The following is a 20944-nucleotide window of genomic DNA, read 5'->3' as shown; positions in this document are numbered from 1 at the left end:
AATTCAAAGTAGACACCTGGGAATAGCAGGGAATGAAGTGACCTGGGGCAGGATCTCACCCCATTGCTGCTGCCTGCCTGTCCTGCTCAGGCTCCCCTTGCTATCCAGATGTCCCAGGCAATGGAGCCCACAGTGCAAGGAGGAAACCAGGCAGACCAAGCCTGGGATCTCAGTCTTGTGCAGAGGTTTCTGCCGCCTGCTCTCTTCCTGTCTCCATGGTACAGAGCAAATTCCATCCTCATGGGAAGCAGGGGGCCTGTAATTAAAGCCAGAAGTGTTCCTGGAGGAGTTGCTTGGTGGGATGGTGCTGAGCGGAAGGGGCAGGGGGGATGCTCCATGGAGCACAGATGGGGCTGGGGGCTGCTCTCCTTTAAAGTCCTGTCTGAGTGGGATCTGATGGGAAATCAAAGCTCCGGCTCTTGTGGGGTCAGCGTGGTTTTGGGGCATAAAAGGACTGGCTTTGCACCAGCTCCTGGCAGTGTCAGGGATCTGGGGCCCCTGTGCCTTTCCCCTCTGGGGTGGCCATATTATCATTGCTCTGTGATGCTGAGCTGCTCTAAGGGGCTGCTGCTCTTCCTGAGGACATCTTCAACTCGGAGCCCTCAAGACTATGTGTTGGTGTTGGTTTCTGCCCATTTAGCAAGCTCCAGAGGGGACGGAGCCAGCCCAGGCTCGCTCTGTTCTCACAGCAGCTCCTTTTCACTTCTTTTCCCCCTTCCTCCATCCTAAACTCTGACTCTTCTCCTCCCTCCAAAGGGTGCTCCTGCAGTCTGGGGCTGATTCCTCCCAGTAAACCCTGCGCCATGCCTCCCATTACATTCCAGGACCTCCCACTGAACATCTACATGGTCATTTTCGGCACGGGCATCTTTGTCTTCGTGCTCAGCCTCATCTTCTGCTGCTACTTCATCAGGTGAGCCAGGGGCTGCAGCAGTGGGGCTGCACCCCTGGGGTACCCCCAGACCTTTCCCATATCCCCTCCATAACACGGAACCACTCGCCGTAAGGATGTGCCCTGAAGAGCGGGGCCATGCTCGTGGTCCCTGCGGCTGGAGCATGGCAGGAAACACAGGAAGGGGCTCTTGTTTTCCAGGGGAGCACACGGAGGGATGCATTGTGTCGGGCAGGGAAGGAGCAGGGCTGCACAAGGGAGGATGTGTCTGTACATTACAGGGAGGGCTATTTATAAACCCAGAGCCGAGGCAGCAGCTGGCGTTTCTGCAGGGCTTGGGTGGCTCAGTGGTTCCCTATGGGATGCTCATACTCTGCTGATGCCCTGTGCGTCTCTCAGCCATTTTTGGGGATCATGGAAGCACGTCTCAGTGCCTCATTTGGAAGAGAAGCTCCATTGCAAGTGGTCTCCTTGTGCCCACGTCTTGCTCTGTTTCTCTGCAGGGTGATTTTCCCCTGGCCAAGGTCACAGTGGGGCTGGGAGCTGGAAATACAGTGCTGGAAATACAGCGCTTCCTGCACCACGAATGACTTCCTAAGGCAAACAATCAGGGCTGCTGGCTCTTATCGCTCCCCACTGCCCATTCCTGCCTGCTCTGGAGGTGGCACAAGCCCCGTGGTGCTCCTGGGACATGACCATGGGCTGCTCCTATGGCACAAACACAGCCTCAGAGCTGCTTATCCCCAGTTCCTGGTTGGGAAGGGTGCGCTCCCCTGATTTTGGGTGCCTCCGGTGTGGTTTTGGCTGTGCTGTTGTCATAGTTTAAACCCAATTGCTGTGACCCTTGAGGATGCTGTAAAGCTCACAGCATCTTTTTCTCCCCCTCTGCAGCAAACTGCGGCACCAGGCGCAGAGTGAGCGGTTCGGGTACAAGGAGGTAAAGAGGATGGTTGTTTCTATACAGGATATATGTATACTGCACATACCCGCAGTGATCTGGGGCCTGATGGGTGGTGGATGCAGGCAGGTGGGGATGCAGCAGGGGCTGATGCTGCTCATCACAGCTGGGTGCATTCAAAAGTGGTGTGATGGGACATGCTGTGCCTGGGCAAAATCCCTTTGGATATTAAATCCTTTGCCTGCTTTCCTTCCTCAGGTGGTTTTGAAAGGTGATGCCCGGAGGTTGAATGTGCATGGGGTGAGTGGTTCCGCCTCTGGAATGGGATGGAGTTGGGGGTAACGGGGATGATGCTCTGGGGCACATCCCGTCTGCTCCATGGGCTCAAAGCAAAGTGAGATGCGGATGGCTGGGAATTGGGAGGGAAAACCCCTCCCTGGGGGCACTTTGGGAGCTGGAAATACCCAGGAAGAGGCACCGCAGCGGCGGGATTTCCCCAGCCACAGCATTATGGATAGGAGCAGGGCCATGCGTTCGCACCCACCCTCACCCTTGTCTCACCTCCCACAGCAGACCTGTGCCGTCTGCCTGGAGGACTTCAAGGTGAAGGAGGAGCTGGGGGTGCTGCCGTGCCAGCACGCCTTCCATAGGAGGTGAGTACAGGGATACAGGGATGCGAGCCTTTCCCTGCCGCTGGAATCCCATCCTCCTGTGTTCCTGCCCCGCAGGTGCCTGGTGAAGTGGCTGGAGGTCCGCTGCGTCTGCCCCATGTGCAACAAGCCCATGGCGGGTCCCGCACAGCCCCGCGCCGGCATCGGCACCCTCCTGGATGAGCTGGTGTGAGCCGCTCCACGCTTTGCCATCCACATCCCTGCTGGAGCCATCGCGGGACCGCGGCTCCTGCAGGGGCTGCATCACCCATAGGCGGCATCGCCCCGTTCATTTCCCGAAGGATTCGGGAGCTGGGAATTGCGACCCGCAGTGCGCTGGTTCCGTCGGGGGGGGACGGGGAGTGTTTGTACGGCCCCCCCCCCCTCCGCTGCTGCACAGAGTATTTTTGTACCTGATACCGACGGGGTCCCCGGGAGGGGGGGGAGGCACATTTTGGTGTGAAAAGAGATTAAATGGGTAATTTCTCAGTTTCTGAGTGCTCGAGGGGAGGTGACACCCGCGGGACGAAGCGGCTCAAAACGACTAAAACGCACCCAAAACCCCCCCCCCCATTAACCACGTTACTTCGAGCCTTCCCCAATTTCCTGACTTTTCGCACTCAAACGTGTGATGACGCCATCAGTGACGTCGCTGACCCCACCGGGAGCTCAGAAGGGAACTGTGCTACGTCGTAACGTCAGGGCGCACACATCACGCAGCAGCGTGCCACTCCCATTCATCATTTGCTATGAACCGGAAGGATCGAGAGCGCGCTTCCCGCGCTCAGCCCCACCGCCGAGCCTCTCGCCCCTAGGTGAGGGCGAGAGAAGAGTCCCGAACGTGTTTTCCCGCATTTATAGATGCGGCCCCCTTCTCACCCACCATTTCCACCCTCATATCCTCCTTTCACCCTTTATCCTGGCTGCGCCTCCGCACTTTTGCCGCTTAGCTGTGATTAATTATCCATGCTAATTTATGCACACATCGCCACGCCTCCACCCGCACCACCTTTACGGCAAAGGGTGGGTGTTTGCGACAGTGCCTGCAGCCGGCTCTCCGCACACGCTCCGCGGTGGCTCCGGGGGTCTCCGTGCTGAGGGCCGCTGCTCGCTGCCGGTGCGGGGGAACGGTGCTTAAAGGGGCCTTGAAAAGCTCACCCTGAGGTGCGGGAAGCGGCCTTGGGGTGCGGGTCAGGCTATGGAGCTCAGCGGCCTAGTGCAAGCCCTGAGGCGGGACGGGCCGCAGCCGCCCCCCGCTGTCCCCCCGGCCGAGCAGGTCCTGCTCCAGCTCGGGCAGCTCCTCTCCGGCCGTGCCCCTAAAGCCGGCGCGGTCCGAGACCTGTGTGCGCTTATCGAGGCTGCGGACTGCCGGTGGCTGTTCGGGGGCCTGCGCCCCGCCACGCTGAGCGGGTTGGTGCTGGCGCTGAGCCGGTACGGAGCGCCCCCGGAGCAGGAGCAAGAGGCCGCGGATCTGCCCTGTAAGGACGGTGTGTGCGCGGCTGCAGCTGAGAGAGCAGCAGATGTCGGGGCAGTGTTCCTACACCTCTTTGTGAAGCTGGAAGCTGCCAAGACGCAGGAATCTCTGGGTGTCCCCGTGGTGGGCCCGATGCTGTGCCGTGTGATGGGACCTATCTACATCTTCGCTGCAACACATATCGTGGAGAGGCCCTGGACAAACGGGAGGTCTCGGTCGGTGGCGCGGGAGCTGCTGGAGTCGCTGGTTCAGGCCGCAGGGTGCGGGTCTGTGGCTGAATTCCTTCGGGGGAAGAGCGAGGATGAGGAAGGAAGATTTGCAGCAGTGATGGGGCTCTTGAAACAGGAGTTAACCAAGTGAGTAGGAAGGGGAGGGCTGTGATGGGAGGATGGTGTGTTTGGCTGGTCTCTGTAGGAAATACTGGAACCTGTTGGGAATCTGTGTGGCTGAGGTATTAAAAGACACTGGATGAAGAATATGGGGCTACAGCTTTACAAACACCTAGTGACTGAAGGGGGGGGGGAATCAGAGCTTACTGTCAGCCAGAAGGCCTAAATGTGTAAGTAATGAGTATTCATTAACCCCAGCATTTGCTGAGCTGAAGTTTGTATTCCCAGAGACACTTGGAAGCGGAACCCCGCCATGAAGTACGTGTTCTCCTGGACACTGCCTCATGTCACCCGGCCCTGGCTCAGCCGTTACCTGGAGCGGGTCCTCCCACCAGCACTGCTCATCTCAGACGACTACCGGGAGGACAATAAACTCCTGGGTGTGCGCTGCCTGCATCACATCATTCTGAACGTGGTAAGGGGGCAGTGTTCCTAAGGCACAGCATGTGCAAGGCTTTGGGAAGGCTCTTTTACTGCGCTAGCTGGGTGCTGAATGTGATGCACAGGAATAACCTTTTGTTCTCTGTTGTTGCAGCCAGGTGCTGATCTGTGCCAGTTCAACAGGGCTGAGGTTGTGTACCATGCCCTTTACAACCACCTCTATTCACGAGAGGCCCCTCTCATCCAGGTAGGGCAGCAGAACTTCGTTGTAATCTGCCTTGTAGTACTGTGTATCAGTCCCATGAGGATCAGCCAGCTTAAGGCATGAGGAGGCAGAACCTGTTTGCTTGCAGACAGTCCAGTCAGGCTGTTAATAGCTGATACCTGTGGCCAAGAGACAAAGTAACTCAGTAGCTCTCAGGGAAATACCAAAGTAGAGGGAAGACCTCTTGCCTCCTGTCCACTTCCAAGTGGCAGCCTTGCTGAATAAGGCTGGAAATGGGCAGTAAAAGTAGCTGTGTCTTGTTAGGTGAACTGCAAGAGCTGTGGGTCGTCAGTGGGGCTGGGGCTTCCTGGTGTTTTGGAGGGGACATCAGCAGGATTGCCCGCATTTACTGTCTGTTACTGGATTAGGCAGTGCTGCTGTGCCTGCTGGACTTGCTGCCAGTCCTGGAGAGAGCCCAGCGACAGCAGAAGCAGGTCAGACCAACCACTCACTGCGATGAGGTGCTGCAGCTGGTTCTGACCCACATGGAGGCAGAGCATCGCCTCGCGTTGCGGCGGGTCTACGCCAGGGCCCTGCCTGCCTTTGTGCAGAGGTGAGAGCAGCCCCCACAGCCCTGCAGGGACCTGCTTTGCCCTTGGTATTCATGTCCCTTCTCAGTGTGTGTTTATTCATGTTGGCAGCCTTGGCATCCTGATAGCGCGGCACCTGAAGAGGCTGGAGCGAGTTATCCTGGGGTATCTGGAAGTCTCTGATGGCCCTGAGGAAGAAGCCCGACTGGGAATACTGGAGACACTGCAGTGCACCATAGAGCACGCTTGGCCCAGGTATCTGTCGAGGCATGAAAGATGCTACAGAGGATACATCCTGCATGCTGTCACCCTTTCAGAGCCAAAGTTTCTGTTGCTTGAGGAAAAGGCCCTGAAATCTGAAGGGAGAATCTGTCACAGGGAGAAATCACTGGCATTATCTCGCTGAAAAATTAAGCTGGGTCCTCTTTTTGATCTGCCTATTCTAAAAGCATCAACTTGGCTGAAAACTACGTCTGTGTATGGCAGAAAGGCAGAGTAAGGCCTGGGCTGTGAACTGGGCTGCCCCATGACAGGCATTCTTGATACTCCATCCAAGGGCTACCTCTGTGTTCAGGGCCTGTGTCTGTCCTCCCTCTGGTGGGCACATTGAGCGAGGCAGCTTCTTCAGCCTCACTGCCTGAAGCAGTTGTCCTGCAATTCCTTCTCCACACATAAAGGCAGCTTGCAGTTCCTGCCTTAAGTGTCCAGGAACTGCCAAGCAAGGCTATGCTTTCCCCTGGCTTGCAAAGAGGATTTGGAATAAGGTGGAACTGGTGCTTCCCTTTGCAGAATGCCATGCAGACTCGCTGTGCTCCTGAAAGCCCTGCTGAAGATGCTCTGGGATGTGCACACTGACCAGGGGTCAACACCAGAGCCAGTAAAAGCTGCCTTGTTCCAAGGGGCCACTGAGTGCCTCATCCTGCTGGATCGCTGCTCCGAAGGGCAAGTGAAGGTGAGCTGGGGACCCAAGACTGCTTCATCTCTGATTCCTTGCAAGGGCAGCACCATGCAAGAGCCCCCACCTCTTTCCTCAGCCCAACAGTGTATTGAAAGCATCAATTTCCACCCACCACAACATTAGCGCTTGACTTGATTGATACGTGAATTGATCTATATATGCTTTGTGTAACTCACTTCCAACAGATAGCTGGGACAGGGTTGATAACACCATAAACCTGAGTGTGCCAAGGCACTAGGAACTGATGCTGCTCTTGTTTCAGGTCCTGCTGGAAGGTGTGTACAGCAGCTGTGAGGAGAACCGCGTGCGGGAATGCATCAGAAAAGTGCGAGAGAACACATGAGGTGTGATCGATGCTCACCCCCTTTTTGGACAGTAAACTCTTTATTTATTTCAAGTTGCTGTCTTGCTCGTCCCACCCATCAGCCCCATACCTCTCCCAAAGAAGGTACATTTGTGCGCTCACCTACCTACAGCTTCAGAACAAGGCGGCAGTGCCCCCAGCCCAGGTTCCTTCCTGGAGCGCTCAGTTCGAGCTGAGCCTTGTCTGGTCGTAGAGAAGGTGAAGTCTTTCTTAAAACTGCTTCATGTAAGCATAAACTTGCTGCAACTGCCTGGGGTTGGGTCCAAAACCCTTCCTTTCTTAAAGAAAAGTATTAGTCTGGAGTATGGGAAAAGGAGTAATTATCAAGGGTCCTGCAAAGTGGCAAAAGCTGGAAGGAGTTCCGGTGGCAGATGGAGAGTCCTGTCATTCAGTACAAAGTGCAGGCTGAAGGAGTCAGGCTGCTTTTGTTTTGCTGCCTGGCTCTGTTTCTTTTTCATACTCTATTTCAATGTAGGGACGTTTTCTTCTTGCTGGTCCTTTCAGAGGAGTTTTCCCTTTAGATTTGGAGTGAGAGGCTTTCTTCTCTACTTCTTGCTCCACTTCCTGCTCCTCTTCACTACTTGTCTCTAACTTATCCATGTCCTGAGAAAGAAAGATGAGTGACATCAAAGCATGCTGTGTAACTAAACCTCCTTTCTGCACAATTACGTATCCAATTCCATTTTCTAATCCTGGCTCCCAGCTGTCTCGCCAGAGGAGCTGGGGTGTAGTGGATCCAGCACAGTCTGACTGTATCATTATGTTCCACAAATCTGATTATCCCATCACCAGAGACACCAAGAGGGAGGAGGTTCATTTCAAACAGCTTAGCCCTGACACTTTATAGCTGGTGCTTCACTTACCTCAAAGTCGCTGAGGTCACTGTCATCTCCTTCCACAAACTCTCTTTTATCCATGTCCTGCAAGAAACAAAGTCAGAAGCTAATGCCTCCATGCTCGGCACAGTGCAGTGTTGTGACTAGCAACAGAACAGCCATCAAGGCCACCACTTGTACACACACCATCCTCTCAACCCCATCATTCACACTCCAGTGCCCCGCATGCTGGTGAGCTGGTGGTGCTGCACCAGCTCAGGGAAGGATTAGCTGTGGTGCTGTGGCTCAGAGCGTTACCTCGTCATCTTCTTCTTCCTTCTCCGCATCGGACTCGCTCTCACTTTCTGCATCTTGCTGCTGCAGAGCTTTGTCAAAGGCGTGGATGGGGAAGTTGTAAATGTCTCCATACTGAAAAGGAATACGTGGATTTTCTGTAAGTCACAGGAAGAACTCAGCCATGGGGGGGGCGGGTCATCTAAAGGGCCTGTGTTAAACTCTGGTGAGCGTGGGGTTCAGCCCCTTCCCTAATTCTGAAGGACGTGCTCCTGTACAGAAGATGGATGGCTGTGTTTTGGGGGGAAGCAAGTCCTCCTGTTACAAAGCCACTCAAGCAGGGCAGCATGCTGTCATCTGCTACCCATCCCATATGGATGGTGCTTCCCTTCCACACCAAGGACTGTGTCCCTCCCTGCAGGCATGCGGGCAGTCGGAGCTGCTGATCCTTACCGTATCCTGCTTCAGCCTTTCCAGTAATTCCTTCTCAATGGCATTATCCAGCTGAGCAGCAACCAGGGCTTTCTCCTAATGGAGCAGAGAGGAGCTGTGTCAGTTCTCTGATGTGTGGAACAAAAGCGGTAGACAGGAGATGATGCAAAAGTGGCTTTACCTCTCTTCTCTTCTCCCGCCTTTCAATCTTCCTGCGCAGAGGAACAAGCTTCCTCCTACAAGGAACATCAAGTACTAGTTAGTGCATCTGTCCACTTCTTTTGTAGCAGATGAGTAAATGCTCATTAAGGCCAAGAACCAGCATTTACATCATTAGAAGTGTGGCTGCAGCTAGGTTAAGTGGACTTGGACTATGCTGCAGTTAAATGCACTTTGGCCAGGTCCCCGTATGAGCTTGGCAAAGCCTCAGAACAGCCAAGTGCAGCAGGGAGAGACAGGGGCTTGGGGGACAGGCAACAGCTTGATAAATCACACCATGATCACTCTTAGTCCTGTCACTTACTGTCGCTTGAGTGTCAGCTTCCTGATGCGGATGAGGTACTGGGTGATCTTGGTGAAGCGTTGCTTGCACTTGTGTCGGATGAACCGTGGCCAATAGATGAGGTTCTCATCGATCTCCTCCAGTGCTTTCTCATAGTTCTTGTTGAGCAGGACCTGGCGTGGGGAAAGGGAAAGAGTTGGACTATGGCAACGATGTGGGGATGCATCTGGCCCATCGCTCCCTGCCTTCAGCTGCCTCTTGGTACACAATCCGCTCCCTTTAACTCACCCTCTCCCATAGGCGACGAGGAAAAGCCGCTCGCTCTATTGTCTTCATGTACAGGTAACACCGACCTGAAGAAGAGAGCAAGGTGATGCTGGCAGAGACACAATGCAGCCCAGACAGGGGAAGCGTGCTGGGGACCGGGGTGCCCTGGGGCAGACAGTATTGCCCTCCTCACCTTTCTCCTCTCTGATGGTGGCATACTGGCTGTTGGCCAGCGGGCAGGAGGAGCGGTTGCACAGCCCCGTCAGGTTGTACTCATTGCGGCAGAAGTTCTGCGTTTTTGTCCTGCAAAGATGAGAGGGGAGAATGAAGGGGAAGGGTTGGGAGCATCCCAACACCCTTACCTTTGGGAACAGTGGTAGATGCTCCATCCCTGCCAGTGTCAAAGACAGAGACTTGGGTGATATGGTCCCCTCCCATGGCAGGGGGTTGGAACTGGATGACCTTAAGGTCCTTTCCAACCCAAACCATTCTGTGATTCTATGCCAGAGAGGCACCCAACTTTGTCCCTCCTGCTCCTCTCCCCCGGAAGCACCCCATGATGAGAACCCCTCGGCTCAACCTACCCTGTCCCCCCAAAAAACTCACGTGATCTTGTAGGAGCAGAACTGCCTGTTTCCCAGCGTGTCCCAAACAACCTAAGAGGACAAACAGCGGGTGTCACACCCCGACATCACTGACCCAGGGCCCTTTATACATCCCTGGCTCCTGCAGCACCCCCGTGAGACTCTAAGGGGGGGGGGCACCCACAGGGGTTGGGGTCTCTGCACCCCATTGAGGAACAAGAACCGCGGGGAGGGCTGACGTGTGCTGCCCCCTTCCCATTTACAGCCCCCCCAGGTAACTGCTCCCCATAACACGCCCCGGTTGGGGACCGGGGGGGAGCCTCCCCGCCACGTGGTGCTGCGGCGGGGTAGGGGACGTACGCCCCAGCCGGACGCAACCGACTCAGCGGCGGGGCGGGCGCTGATTGGCTGCGGCGCGGCTGGCTGGCGGGGTGCGGACCGGACCGAATCAACCGGCGGACTCACGTCGTCTGAGTGCATGGTGCTGGTGCTGCCGGGCTACCGCGCCGCCATAGTCGGAAGGGGCGGGGCCAGATGAAATCTCGCGAGAACGAGGGGAAGGGGCGGGGCCTAAGGGGAGGGGTGTGATGACGTCGCGGACGCGGGGGGGGGGGGGGGGGTGTATCCGTGGTACACGGATGTGGGATGCTGTCGTGACCGGTCGCGATAGGGGCCTGATCCTGCGCTTTGTGCCTGTTCTTCTCGCTCCTGCTGCACTCCCCATTGAAATGAGGGGTTTTCAGCAGGGTGGGTAGAAAAGTTGGGCTGTTTGGGGCAAAACGTTTCACTCGGAGCAGAGAAACATTAGTGTCGTTTGGATTAATTAATTAATTGCGGTGCAGTTGATTTATGATTCATTAATTCAATGAATTCATTCGCCGTAGAGGTGGGGGATGGAACAGAAAACTGCGCCTCTCATCCCATGCAGGGCTTAAGGATCCGATGTTATCCCGGTGCTGGCAGCTGGAGGGGTTCCAGAGCAACCCAGCATGGATGTGGGACGCTACACAGTGACAACAGCCTTTTGTGCCCTTTGATAATGAGTCATAAGGTACCAAATGTTGATGGATTGCTATTACCCTCCTGTTTCCCTGCTGGCAAATGCATCTGCATTGTGCTGCTGTTCGTTCTGGCTAGTGGAGTGGCTGTGCATGACACGAGTGCTCATTCCAGATTGAAATGAGCTTATAGGAACTGGGAGAAGATCAGTTGTGAGGTTGAGGTGTTGCTGGAAAAGAGAAGATCATGGGAATGTGTCAGATACTCACAGAATTAACTTACTGTAGCGTACTTCTACAGACCATTAAACTCCATTGTTAACAGTGCAGTGCTCCATTTCTAAACCGGTGACCAGGAAATTGCAGCAGGGTAATTAAACCTATTGTACTTCTCCTTTCCATGGGTGGGATCGCAAGCACAGCCCATTGCCCTGTGTCAGCTGAGAGGCAGGGATTTTAAAACCCCTCTATTAGTCGCTTATAGTCGCAAGTGATTCAACCAGCTTTGTTGGCAGAATATGTGTCCAAGAGGCTAAAACTCTTTCCAGCCTTATTTCTACCTGGATTACTTCACATAATTAATTGGATGCATGTTGGAAAGGACACACAAGCAGCTGTAAGTTACACATCAGTAGCACAACACATGAAGCTACAGCGAGATAGCAGTGAGCATTTGTTTAACTGTCTTCAAAGGAGCAAGGAGCACATTAGCAGCACAGTGACATCTTTATTGAGGGGCTTTGGACAAGGGCCTGTAGGGACGGGACAAGGGGAATGGCTTTAACCTGCCCGAGGGGAGACTGAGATGAGCTCTTAGGCAGAAGCTCTTCCCTGTGAGGGTGCTGAGGCGCTGGCACAGGGTGCCCAGAGAAGCTGTGGCTGCCCCATCCCTGGCAGTGTTCAAGGCCAGGTTGGACACAGGGGCTTGGAGCAAGCTGCTCTAGTGGAAGGGGTCCCTGCCCATGGCAGGGGTTGGAGCTGGATGAGCTTTAAGGTCCCTTCCAACACAAACCAATCTGGGATACTATTTAAAGGCATTAACAAATATCACTGGACTCATCAAGAGATGTCAATACTATTGACATGCTGTGCCTGAGACAACATTACTCTGGAGACAGGGTGATAGGATTCTCCTCAGCTTCATAACTTTTGTTGTACAGATGAGATGTGTTGAGTTTGGGTCAACTTGCCTACAAGTCACAGAGCAACTGAGTAGCTGAACTAATCGAATAGAGCCTCCAGATCCCAAATCTCTGCTTCCTGCTCTGGGTTGCTTGGTTAAGAGAACAGGTCAGTGACACAGCCTGTGTCCACAAGCCTTTGGGGGAGACTGGGTTATTCCTGGGTGCTGATACATCCATGTTCTATAACCGCAATATTAGCTTCAAAACAGGGCCCACATCCTCGCATGTGCTATTCTGCATGTTCTGCCTCCACATCGCTGTCGTCTGTGAGAGGGAAATCACGCAGGGTTTTCTGGGCCATGTAGCTTTTGGTTTGCATGGGGCACTCCTGGGTTAAGATTGCCTGGGTAAAGGAGAAGAGAAATCATGGTTTAGTAACACCGGAGATTAATCCGAGTAGTTAACAAGAATTAAATGTACTTAAACTCACAATCTTCTCCTCTTTAGCAGGGGGGTTGCGCAGGTACCAGCACAGAGGAGCGTAGGCAATGTTGATGACACCAATGATGACCATCAGCCAAGGGAAGCCGATAGTGCGTGCGATCTCACCGCCTGTGGATGGGCCTGCAAGTTCATAACCAAAAAGGACTTAGGATGACAGAGAGCAAAAGGTGCTTTTCCACTTCAGAGGGCTTCTGTGGGTCTACGGTGACTGGGTTGTGGATTCTGTGCTGGTTGCTTGCAGTGAATGCTGGGTGGAGGAAAGGGAGCGATCAACCGAGCGAGATACACACTGAGTAAGCAACTCATCCTGTGAGTAAGAGTTCCTCCATACCAATCGCAAAGCCCATGCAGAAGGCGACATCAGCTATGGCATAGACGTTGCCGTAGATGGAGGTGTGGCGAAGGTCCACGAGGTAGCCCATGATGGGCATCATTGAGGAGTCCACCATGCCTGCCCAAAGCAAGAAGGACCTGGTCAGCCCTCACCCCCTCTGAGGGGTGAGAGCTGTGTTTGAGCCATGTCACGCAGCCTGACCACAGCAGCTTACCTATGGCAAAGCCAAGCCCGCTGTTTGGGGCAATCAGCCCATAAATTGTCTTGGCCAGAGGTACCTTTGAGAAGAGAGAGGAAGGATGAAGGGAGGAGAGCTGTGTGAGGTGTAACACAGTGCAAGCACTGAGCATCTGCCAGATGTGTAACCCTATGTCAGCACCATTGCCCACGCTGCCCCTGCTGATTCTTCTTGCAGAAGGGTCCCAAAATCATCTTACTTACACAAAGGAGACTGATTCCCACCACAGCCATGCCGATCAGGGAGCACAGCCACCTGCAATGAGGTCTCAGTTAGGAGAAGGAGGTGTTCTCAGTGTGCACAGCTCTACGAGCATGATTCATGCTGAAAGCACAGGCTTGGGCTCAGCTGAAATCTCTGACGTTCCACTTACCGGCCTATTTTGTTAGCCAGGATCCCAAAGAGGTTGGTGCCGATGAGGTAGGAGATACTGGCAGGGAGGAATGCCATCCCTGAGAGAGACAAAGGATAATGCAGAGTGTTATCCCCAGGTGAACACAGGGGATGTGCAAAACCCTTCATTAACTGCCTCTCTCGTTTGGGGAAGGTCATGGGCCAGGCAAGGCAATCCCTATGGGAGCCAGTCCCTGCAGTGGTGCTTTCCTATGTCCTCCACTGCCATTGCTCCCTGTCCCATCACTCTGTGCCCTGTAGAAGGGTGGGGGTCCCTCTATGAAGAAAGAGGCGTAAAGAATGCACTTGCTTTTGATGGTGTGGGGGGAAACTGAGGCACGCAGAGGTGCAGTGCTTCACCCACAAACAGGAGCTAAGGGCAGAACTCTTTCATCCCCACTGCTTTAATAAGCTCATCCTCTCCTGTCGTAGTTTCTTCTTCTTCCCTGTTTCCTCTTGCTTTCTGCTTTTCATTTACTAAGGAAAGAGGAATTAAATAAGTGCTTAAGTAAAAAGCTGGGGCATCATGATGCAGTCAAAGCTCAATATTTGCACTGTTTGCTGATTTACCACTTGTTTGGTTTTAATATACTCTCCCTGCGACTATAAATAAACCTGATCAGCTCCATTTCCCTAAGACAACTTCCTCATTGAAACACATGATTTATGTCTCATCTTCTTGCCTCTCTTTAGCAGCTACAGCACACAGTTAATCCTGCAGATTTACTCCAAGCTCTTCTGGTTGTTTTTTTCCAGTATTACAGGAGTGCATTGAATTGAAGCATCCAAATAAAGAAGCCCCTTGAGTTCATGATGGCCCATGAGGTGGGTGAAGTGCAGTTGGGCTGTGTCTCAATCCAAAGTGCTCTCAAATCTCAGCTACCTCAAACTCTAGTGAATGTATATGGGGTTTTCTTTGCTGTGTACTGACCTCTGGGTACTGCTAAGTCACCTCAAAGCTTCCCCTTGGGCTCAGTGGTGACAGGGGCAGCCCTCTCAGCCTGTGACATCTGTGGTTACCAGGCAGCTCTGCTGTCCCTTCTCCCCACCCTCAGCATCTCTGGGATCCTGCTCTGCCCTCCTCCATCCCTGCTCAATCACTGGTTCTTAAGAAGCATCACAGGCTCTTATCAGGATGGATGCTCCTGCCTGCCTAGAGGATAACTCGATTAGAAGCTCTCTCAGCCCTCCTGCTCCCAGGTTGCAATTCAATTTAGGCTCTGAGTGCAGCCTGAGGCACCCCCTGTGTCATTCCTCAGCCAATTGGGTTTGATAACAATTAGTTCTTATTTCTATAACAAACACAACGTTATCTCTGTATCCCATTTTCTAGGCAGCTGGTAATTAGCACGCACCAGCCTGTCCTGCCTGCCACTCTCTAAATGGCCTTGTTTTACTCTGAGCTGCCTCTGCAAAACCCATCTGCCTGCCATGATTTCAGCCCAGCACGATACCATTATCTGCCCTGCAGAAGACAGGATTCGACAGGCTTCCCATGCATGGAACAGCCTTTCTTCCACCATTACTGCTCTTGTAGGGAGTCTGATTCCATACCATTTTTCCAGACAAGCACATTGTAGAGCTACCACTAAGGAGATTTCCAGCTGCAATTGGAGCATCACGCAGCCTGGGATCACTCATTCCATGAGGGTGAGGGCATACGTTTTCTTCTCTTATAGGATGATAGAAGAGATTATTCAATCCACCTCGCAGTGCCAAAGCAGGACCGGTTCTAGCTAAATGATACTAAACAGGATGGAGGCTGCAAAGCACAGCACCTACCTAGCTGCCACTTTGGGGAGCACATGGTCTGCATCATCCAGATGGGCAAGGTGGGCTCCAGCATGGCCACCCCCATGTTGGAAAAGCAGAGGGCTCCTGATGGGGAGAAAAGGGAGAAATGCTCTATTTTAGCCACTTTTTGCTGCTGTTTCAAGCAGCACGAAGGAATTCCTTTAGTCACGAGGGGCACGATGTGTGCTGATACCCGGCTTTACCTGCAGCAACCAGGATGTAGGGATCTCGCAGCAGGGTGAGCACTGGTGTGCCTTTGGTGCTCTGCAGGATGGCAAAGGGGGGTTAAGCTCAGAGCTGCATGTGTATCCATGGGGAATACATGGAATTCATGGGTGCATGCTCCCCTCCATTCACATCACCAGCTCACCTATGGACTCACCTCAGGGGAGATCTTGGAGGGCTGCAGTGTGAAGAGCTGCAGAGCTGGGAAGCAAACATGGATGTTAGCATGTTTCTGGAGGCAGCATCACTCCAATCCACTTCTCCCTATTGCTTTTCCTTCAGCCCGACCCCTTCCATCAACAGAACTCCATGGGGATACAGCGGCTGTGTTTGGGAGCATCACTGAAAGGGGAGAGGTGGCTCCCAGCCCTGCTCCCATAGGAGGGAGCAGCAGAACTCCCTAACATGGGCCATGGCAGAAGTGCTTTGTCAACCCATGAAGCAGTCAGTTATGCCAATGGTCTCTGCCAGGCTGGGAAGCCACAACTAGAGCATGGCAGGAGTTCAGTGGGGAACAGAATAGGCTTTAGAAAGGAAGTTTCACATGTATTGCACCTACGCTTCATTTTCCAAGAGCTCTTACATGCTTCATTAAAGATATCATCTTGGACTACATCGAGGCAAGGATAATAACTGTGACTATAATTGAATTAGCTTAATGCTTCCCACTGAAAATGCATGTTTCTGCTGTCTCTCCTGGCATCTGCAGCAGCTATGGAGAAAGATTGAGGATCACCATTTATGCTGGCAAAGCCTGATTCCTTTGTGGCATGGTAAAGAGGCTGCAGGCAAGTGGGCTATTCCCAAACAGAGCCGTGGGTGACATGGTCTAAAGTGAGGCATCCCTGCCCATGGCAGTGTGGTTGGAACTGGGTGATGTTAAGGTCCTTTCCAACCCAAACCATTCTATGATTCTGTGTGCTTTTCAAGCCATTATTGCAATCAAGGGGTTTTTTAAGTAATGAGGGACTAGTTCTTACTCTGGTGGCAGAAAGCATCTGATTTAGCAGTGACAGAATAACCAGTGCTGCTGCTGTCACCTGTGTATTAATGTGCCTCTTCCTTCACACAAGGCCTGTGAGATTCTCCCTGAAGCATCCACATTTAAATCTCTTCACGGTTTTTTTGGGGTAGGATTTAACCGTTTGGCTTCTCACCTCCATCCAACAGGGCGAGGAATGCCAGGACCAGGAAAGGAGATGACTTCCCCACGAATTCATACATCACACTGCCAAAGGGGGCCCCGACTGCAAGAGAAAGGTTTGTCCCACAGTAGCAGTGCCACCATCCCCATCACCCTCTGCATCCCAGCATCCCAGCAGTGCTCGGCTTCTGCCTCCTAACCAGTGGGTGTTAGGGGAAGGTGGTGGGAAGGTGTCCGATCCCATGGGATGTGCCCATGGAGCAAAGGAGGGAGGAGGACAGGCCAGGGAAGGGGCACAGCCATGCAGGTGATGGCCAGCAAAGCTCTGGAGATGCTGTTGAAGTCAATCCCATTGGGAGCAAGGTTTCCTTACTCAGGACACCCAAGGCCAAGCCTCCAAGAGCGATGCCCATCGCGTTGCCCCTCTCGAAGTCGTCCGTGTACACGCTGGCCAGCATGCCCATGCCTGGGAGCAGAGGAAGCAGAGGCCACGTGAGCATGGCTGGTACCACAGTGATGGGGCTCCTCTGAAAGCAGCCTGGGTTTGGGAGGGGATCTGTCTGCTCCAGACAGGCACAGTGAGGAGGGGTTTGAAGCCAAAGAAGGCACTCGGTGTGTCTGCGCTGCTGACCATTCCTGAGATAACTGAACCCAGACAAGAGGAGCCAATACAGAGACTAAGGGGTAGCTAAAACGTGTACCTGCGACTGATGAGAACGATGACCCGATGCCTTGGAGGGCTCGGGCGATGAGCAGCAGGGTGTAGGTGCCTGAGAAGGCAAACACTGCAGAGGAAGGGGAGACATGGGTCAGGCAGAGCTGTGGAATGAGCATTAAAACCCTGTAAGAGCAGCCTCAGCTTGCACTGGTTTGGGTGCTGAAGGGGCAGAGGGATGCTTGTCCTTTCTTGCCACCCATTTCTGGGACCGGTTGCTCTGCTCTCACTCCTTTCCCCTTCATGAGGACAGTGGTGCAGGCACAGAGCAGCGTTTCCTCCTGTGCTGCTGGGTGTGAAGGGGAGACAGAAGGGCAATACTCACTGACTGTAGAGAGGAACATGGTGACGAACCCGATGAACATGGGGATGTGGTACCCTATCCTAGAGAGGGAAAAAAGAGGCATCTCAAGGAGGATTCCTCATTCCAGCCCGAGGTGTGGTCTTGTTGCCCAGCCTCTGTGGGCAGGTAAGCAACTCCTAAACATGTGGATGTGCCTATGAGGGTTGTTCAAGGGAGCATCCAGCGTCCACCCATAAAGCTCACCCAGAGACATGGCTTGGTTTTGCCAACTCACCAACCCACCCAGAGCACACGGACACGAGCCCGGCTCAGCTCACATGTGTCTGATGGAGACAAAGGCAAAGAAAAACCCCGGGCAGAAAACATTATATCCATGGCAAGGTGGGAATCATTGCTTATATGGTGGTTACTGGTATTAAATAGCATCTGTCTTCATCTGAGGGGGCTTATGTTGTAATATCAACTTATAGGCTTTAAGAATAGGTAAAACCCATGCTTGTTTGAATGCACATATACCCCCCTTGCTATTCTACCCACCAGTTCTGTAATCCCACGCTTGCAGGGGCTGCACATGGGCAGCACAGACCTTTAAGCTCAGCTAAAGCCGACTTCATCAGCAGGCTGAGCCTGAAGGTACAAGCCCAGGTCTCTGCCCTACCTGTTGGTCAGGAGACCCACGGCCGGGTTCACCATCAGCTGTGCCAGAGCCTTGGAGGCAAACAGGAGCCCCACACGGCTGTTTTCCTTGGCGAGGAACTCCTCACCACCAGGGCAGCTGCTGGGTGATGGTGGGATGCTCGCAGTGGGCTCTGCTGAGATGCTCGCAGTGGGCTCTGATGGGATGCTCGCAGTGGGCTCTGCTGAGATGCTCGCAGTGGGCTCTGCTGGGATGCTCGCAGTGGGCTCTGATGGGATGCTCGCAGTGGGCTCTGATGGGATGCTGCTCTCCGTCCCATTCGCCAGCTCCACAGCACTGGTGGAGACCAAGACAGTCACTGTGGTGTTGTCAAAACAGGAGAATATGGAGGAGAAAGGAGGAGCTTTCAGGGCTGGAGGAGCTGTTTCAGTCTGAGCTGGGGCAGCGGAGCTGTTGGCGCCTTCATATTCTGTTGCATAGAGGAAGGTGGGGGCGATCGGTACTGGAAAAGCAAACAGGGAAGGAATTAGTGATTTGACTCCATTTCTTGGCTCAGCACCCAGAACTGAATGGTTCTGGCCACACTTCGGTGTCCTGAATGCTCCCAGCACCCAGCAGAGACCAGCACCAGCGCCGTACCCACGACGGTCAGCAGCATGTTGTCCAGCAGCAGCGCCACGAACACCACCACCAGCACCAGCCTCCGGGATGCCCTCGCTGCTGCCAGCCAGCGCCAGGGCACGTGCTCCGCAGCCGGCGACATGGCCAGGGCTGGATCCCGGTCCTTAGGGATGAAGGTCTCCAATAACCTTGGAAGAAAAGGCTCCAGGTTACAACCTCCCCATGCTGTTGGCTTCTCCCTTGAGGAAGCAGCTCCCAAAGTCTTGCATCTGGGTGCTGTTCTGAGGAGCTGGGACCACCAGCTTTGCTATCAGATGGTGGGTTTATCAAGCCTGCATTTAAATGGAGTATGTTTGAACCCATTTCCACTCTCCCGACACATCTTGTACCTGCTTCAAGGCATCATTTAAGTCTTCTCCCAAAGACTCAAAGCACAGATCAAGCCGGTAGCTTATCTGTGGTAAGCTCTACATCTTCTATTCCGTGTTTGTTCTGTGGAGATTAAATTTGGTCTCCAAGGAAATTCATTTGCCGTACATGTCTTTTGATTTGACCTAATTGAAATGGCATGGCAAGATACAGGACTTAAAAGCCTAATGTATATGATTAAGATCAGAGCTTCAGAGGGGCTCAGAGAAGATCGCTTGCTTGGCCACACTGCAAATATCAATCAGAAACTTGCACTAAACAGAGCAAAGAATTAGCCTATTACACTCATATAGCTCTTAGGCACTTCAGAGACTAAGTGGCAAAGGAATGGAGCTGAGTCTGAAGTATCACTCTTCCCAATAATCCTGGTTTCCTGAAATCCCAGGCAATGGTATTAATCGTGTTTTCATTAAGGAGAGCAAACGCTCCAAACCCTCTGTCATCACGTATGAGTGCCGCACAAGTTGCTAAGTTGGGAAGCAGGGGTTGTTTCTCACTGTACCTCCAAGTACCAGTAAATACCAAGTAGAATTAATGCAAGAGAAGAGATCTATATATAAATTAATAGAGAGAAATAAGGAGTAAGGAAGCATAGACAATAAATACACATAGGCTAATGGAGCCCTTACCTCTCAAGCCCCTGTTCCCTTCCCAACACAAACCTGTTGGTGTGGAAAAGGCTCTTACCCTGCAGCCCATGTTGGTGCGAGGAGCCGGCTGCTGCTGCAGGAGGTGATGTGCTCTGCAGCTCCCCGAGGGTTTATGATTACCTTCTATCAGAAGAGGATATGAGTGTCCCTTTTCCATGGAGATTTAATTGGAACCTCAAACAAGCTCCATTCAGCTCTGCAGCTCCCTCTGCGTCAGAGCAGGGCAATGGGGTGGGCTGGGAGGAGAAAGGCAGGAGCATTTATCTGCACAGAGGCACCCGATCTCCAGGCTTTCATCAGTGCTTATCTCTCCCTGAGCACCTTAACTCTTGCCTGGCTCTGAGCACACCAAACACGCTACCCTGGGGCTGCTCATCCCTCTTCTCCATGGAGGAAATCTGCTCTGCCCCACTGGAGGGTGTTTATGGGGGGCAGTGATTGGATTCATCACTGGGCTGATATTATTATATGGTCCTGGGAAATACATAACAGTCTAGGTCCTGGACTACTCTCTAGTGTCTGATGGCCATTCTCTTGCTGCTTGTCCTTGGTACAGCTGCCCTCATTCCAGCTCCTCTACTCCTATGTATAGGAGGTTTTACATCACCATGAGCCATATGTGTGTGTTCACTGGGTTGAGTTGGTGAAGTCTCTATGTCCCTGGGTCTCATGGGGTGCTCAGAAGCTGCCTTTGCGGAGTCCACAATGTCGATCAGCATTTCCATAATGCTAAGAGTGATGATAAGTGTTCATAGTGGATGGAGATACTTGTAAGGCTGGAATGCACTGATCTGCCCCCTGATTTGGGGGGAGTTATGGGGCAATCTCACCTCCCTCTGGATATCAACAGGTTGTGGTCCTCCCACATCTGAGTTCTGCCCTCTCCTCCTCGCCACAGAAGGATGCTGGCACTTGTCCCCAGCCTTTCCCTGTGCTGTTGTGCTGCCTGCTTTGTCTCCAGGGACAAGGAGATATTTCTTGGACTAACAAGGGCAGTAAAGCTGCATGGAAAATTATATCCCTGCATAGGTGAGGTGCTGCAAATGCCATTTACAAGGTGATCTCTTTTCTCCCATCATTTCTGTTTTCTTAAACTTTTGACATTTTGCTCCATGATTCCTTTCTTTAAAGCAGAACTG

General features: G+C 53.0%; 4 protein-coding genes across 10 annotated transcripts; 2 read left to right on the top strand and 2 right to left on the bottom strand.

Annotated features, from left to right (window-relative positions):
• Positions 1–803: 803 nt before the first annotated feature.
• On the top strand, positions 804–2633 carry RNF122 (ring finger protein 122; the record flags this gene model as incomplete). Its single annotated transcript, XM_080634635.1, has 5 exons — positions 804–913; positions 1784–1829; positions 2049–2090; positions 2361–2443; positions 2519–2633. 5 exons carry the CDS (start codon positions 804–806, stop codon positions 2631–2633), a joined length of 396 nt encoding a protein of 131 aa, XP_080490761.1.
• Positions 2634–3475: 842 nt separating this feature from the next.
• TTI2 (TELO2 interacting protein 2) lies at positions 3476–18800 on the top strand. 6 transcript variants are annotated; one of them, XR_013958492.1, is made up of 15 exons: positions 3476–4270; positions 4532–4718; positions 4839–4931; positions 5318–5502; positions 5591–5734; positions 6269–6431; positions 6700–6781; positions 8001–8070; positions 9015–9105; positions 9204–9377; positions 10624–10746; positions 12325–12488; positions 14043–14111; positions 16476–16565; positions 18662–18800. XR_013958492.1 is itself a non-coding variant. In XM_080634346.1 (8 exons), the coding sequence occupies exons 1-7, from the start codon at positions 3639–3641 to the stop codon at positions 6778–6780; spliced, it is 1485 nt and encodes a 494-aa protein (XP_080490472.1). In that variant the 5' UTR covers positions 3476–3638; the 3' UTR covers position 6781; positions 9015–9436. The 6 variants fall into 6 exon arrangements, 2 of the variants coding, with proteins under 2 accessions (XP_080490472.1, XP_080490471.1); XR_013958489.1 differs by lacking the exons at positions 8001–8070; positions 9015–9105 and having other exon boundaries at positions 9187–9377; XR_013958490.1 differs by lacking the exon at positions 8001–8070 and having other exon boundaries at positions 9015–9377; positions 12328–12488.
• Positions 6985–10205, bottom strand: MAK16 (MAK16 homolog). 2 transcript variants are annotated; one of them, XM_080634348.1, is made up of 10 exons: positions 10161–10205; positions 9718–9767; positions 9305–9414; positions 9133–9197; positions 8866–9017; positions 8524–8578; positions 8364–8438; positions 7935–8045; positions 7665–7721; positions 6985–7404 (listed from the first exon to the last, which is right to left on the bottom strand). In XM_080634348.1, the coding sequence occupies exons 1-10, from the start codon at positions 10173–10175 to the stop codon at positions 7216–7218; spliced, it is 879 nt and encodes a 292-aa protein (XP_080490474.1). In that variant the 5' UTR covers positions 10176–10205; the 3' UTR covers positions 6985–7215. The 2 variants fall into 2 exon arrangements, with proteins under 2 accessions (XP_080490474.1, XP_080490473.1); XM_080634347.1 differs by having other exon boundaries at positions 9305–9767; positions 10161–10199.
• SLC18A1 (solute carrier family 18 member A1) lies at positions 12107–19155 on the bottom strand (the record flags this gene model as incomplete). The annotated part of the gene is made up of 15 exons (XM_080634496.1): positions 18745–19155; positions 18127–18607; positions 17490–17548; positions 17151–17234; positions 16823–16915; positions 16463–16552; positions 15463–15506; positions 15284–15344; positions 15069–15164; positions 13267–13345; positions 13097–13148; positions 12870–12933; positions 12653–12772; positions 12308–12441; positions 12107–12220 (listed from the first exon to the last, which is right to left on the bottom strand). The coding sequence occupies exons 1-15, from the start codon at positions 18866–18868 to the stop codon at positions 12107–12109; spliced, it is 1695 nt and encodes a 564-aa protein (XP_080490622.1). The 5' UTR covers positions 18869–19155.
• Positions 19156–20944: the final 1789 nt, after the last annotated feature.

The sequence above is a fragment of the Psittacula echo genome, assembly GCF_963264785.1.
Source record: "Psittacula echo genome assembly, chromosome: 25".
In the NCBI taxonomy this organism is placed as follows: Eukaryota; Metazoa; Chordata; class Aves; order Psittaciformes; family Psittacidae; genus Psittacula; species Psittacula echo.
This window is presented reverse-complemented; position numbering and strand designations above follow the sequence as displayed.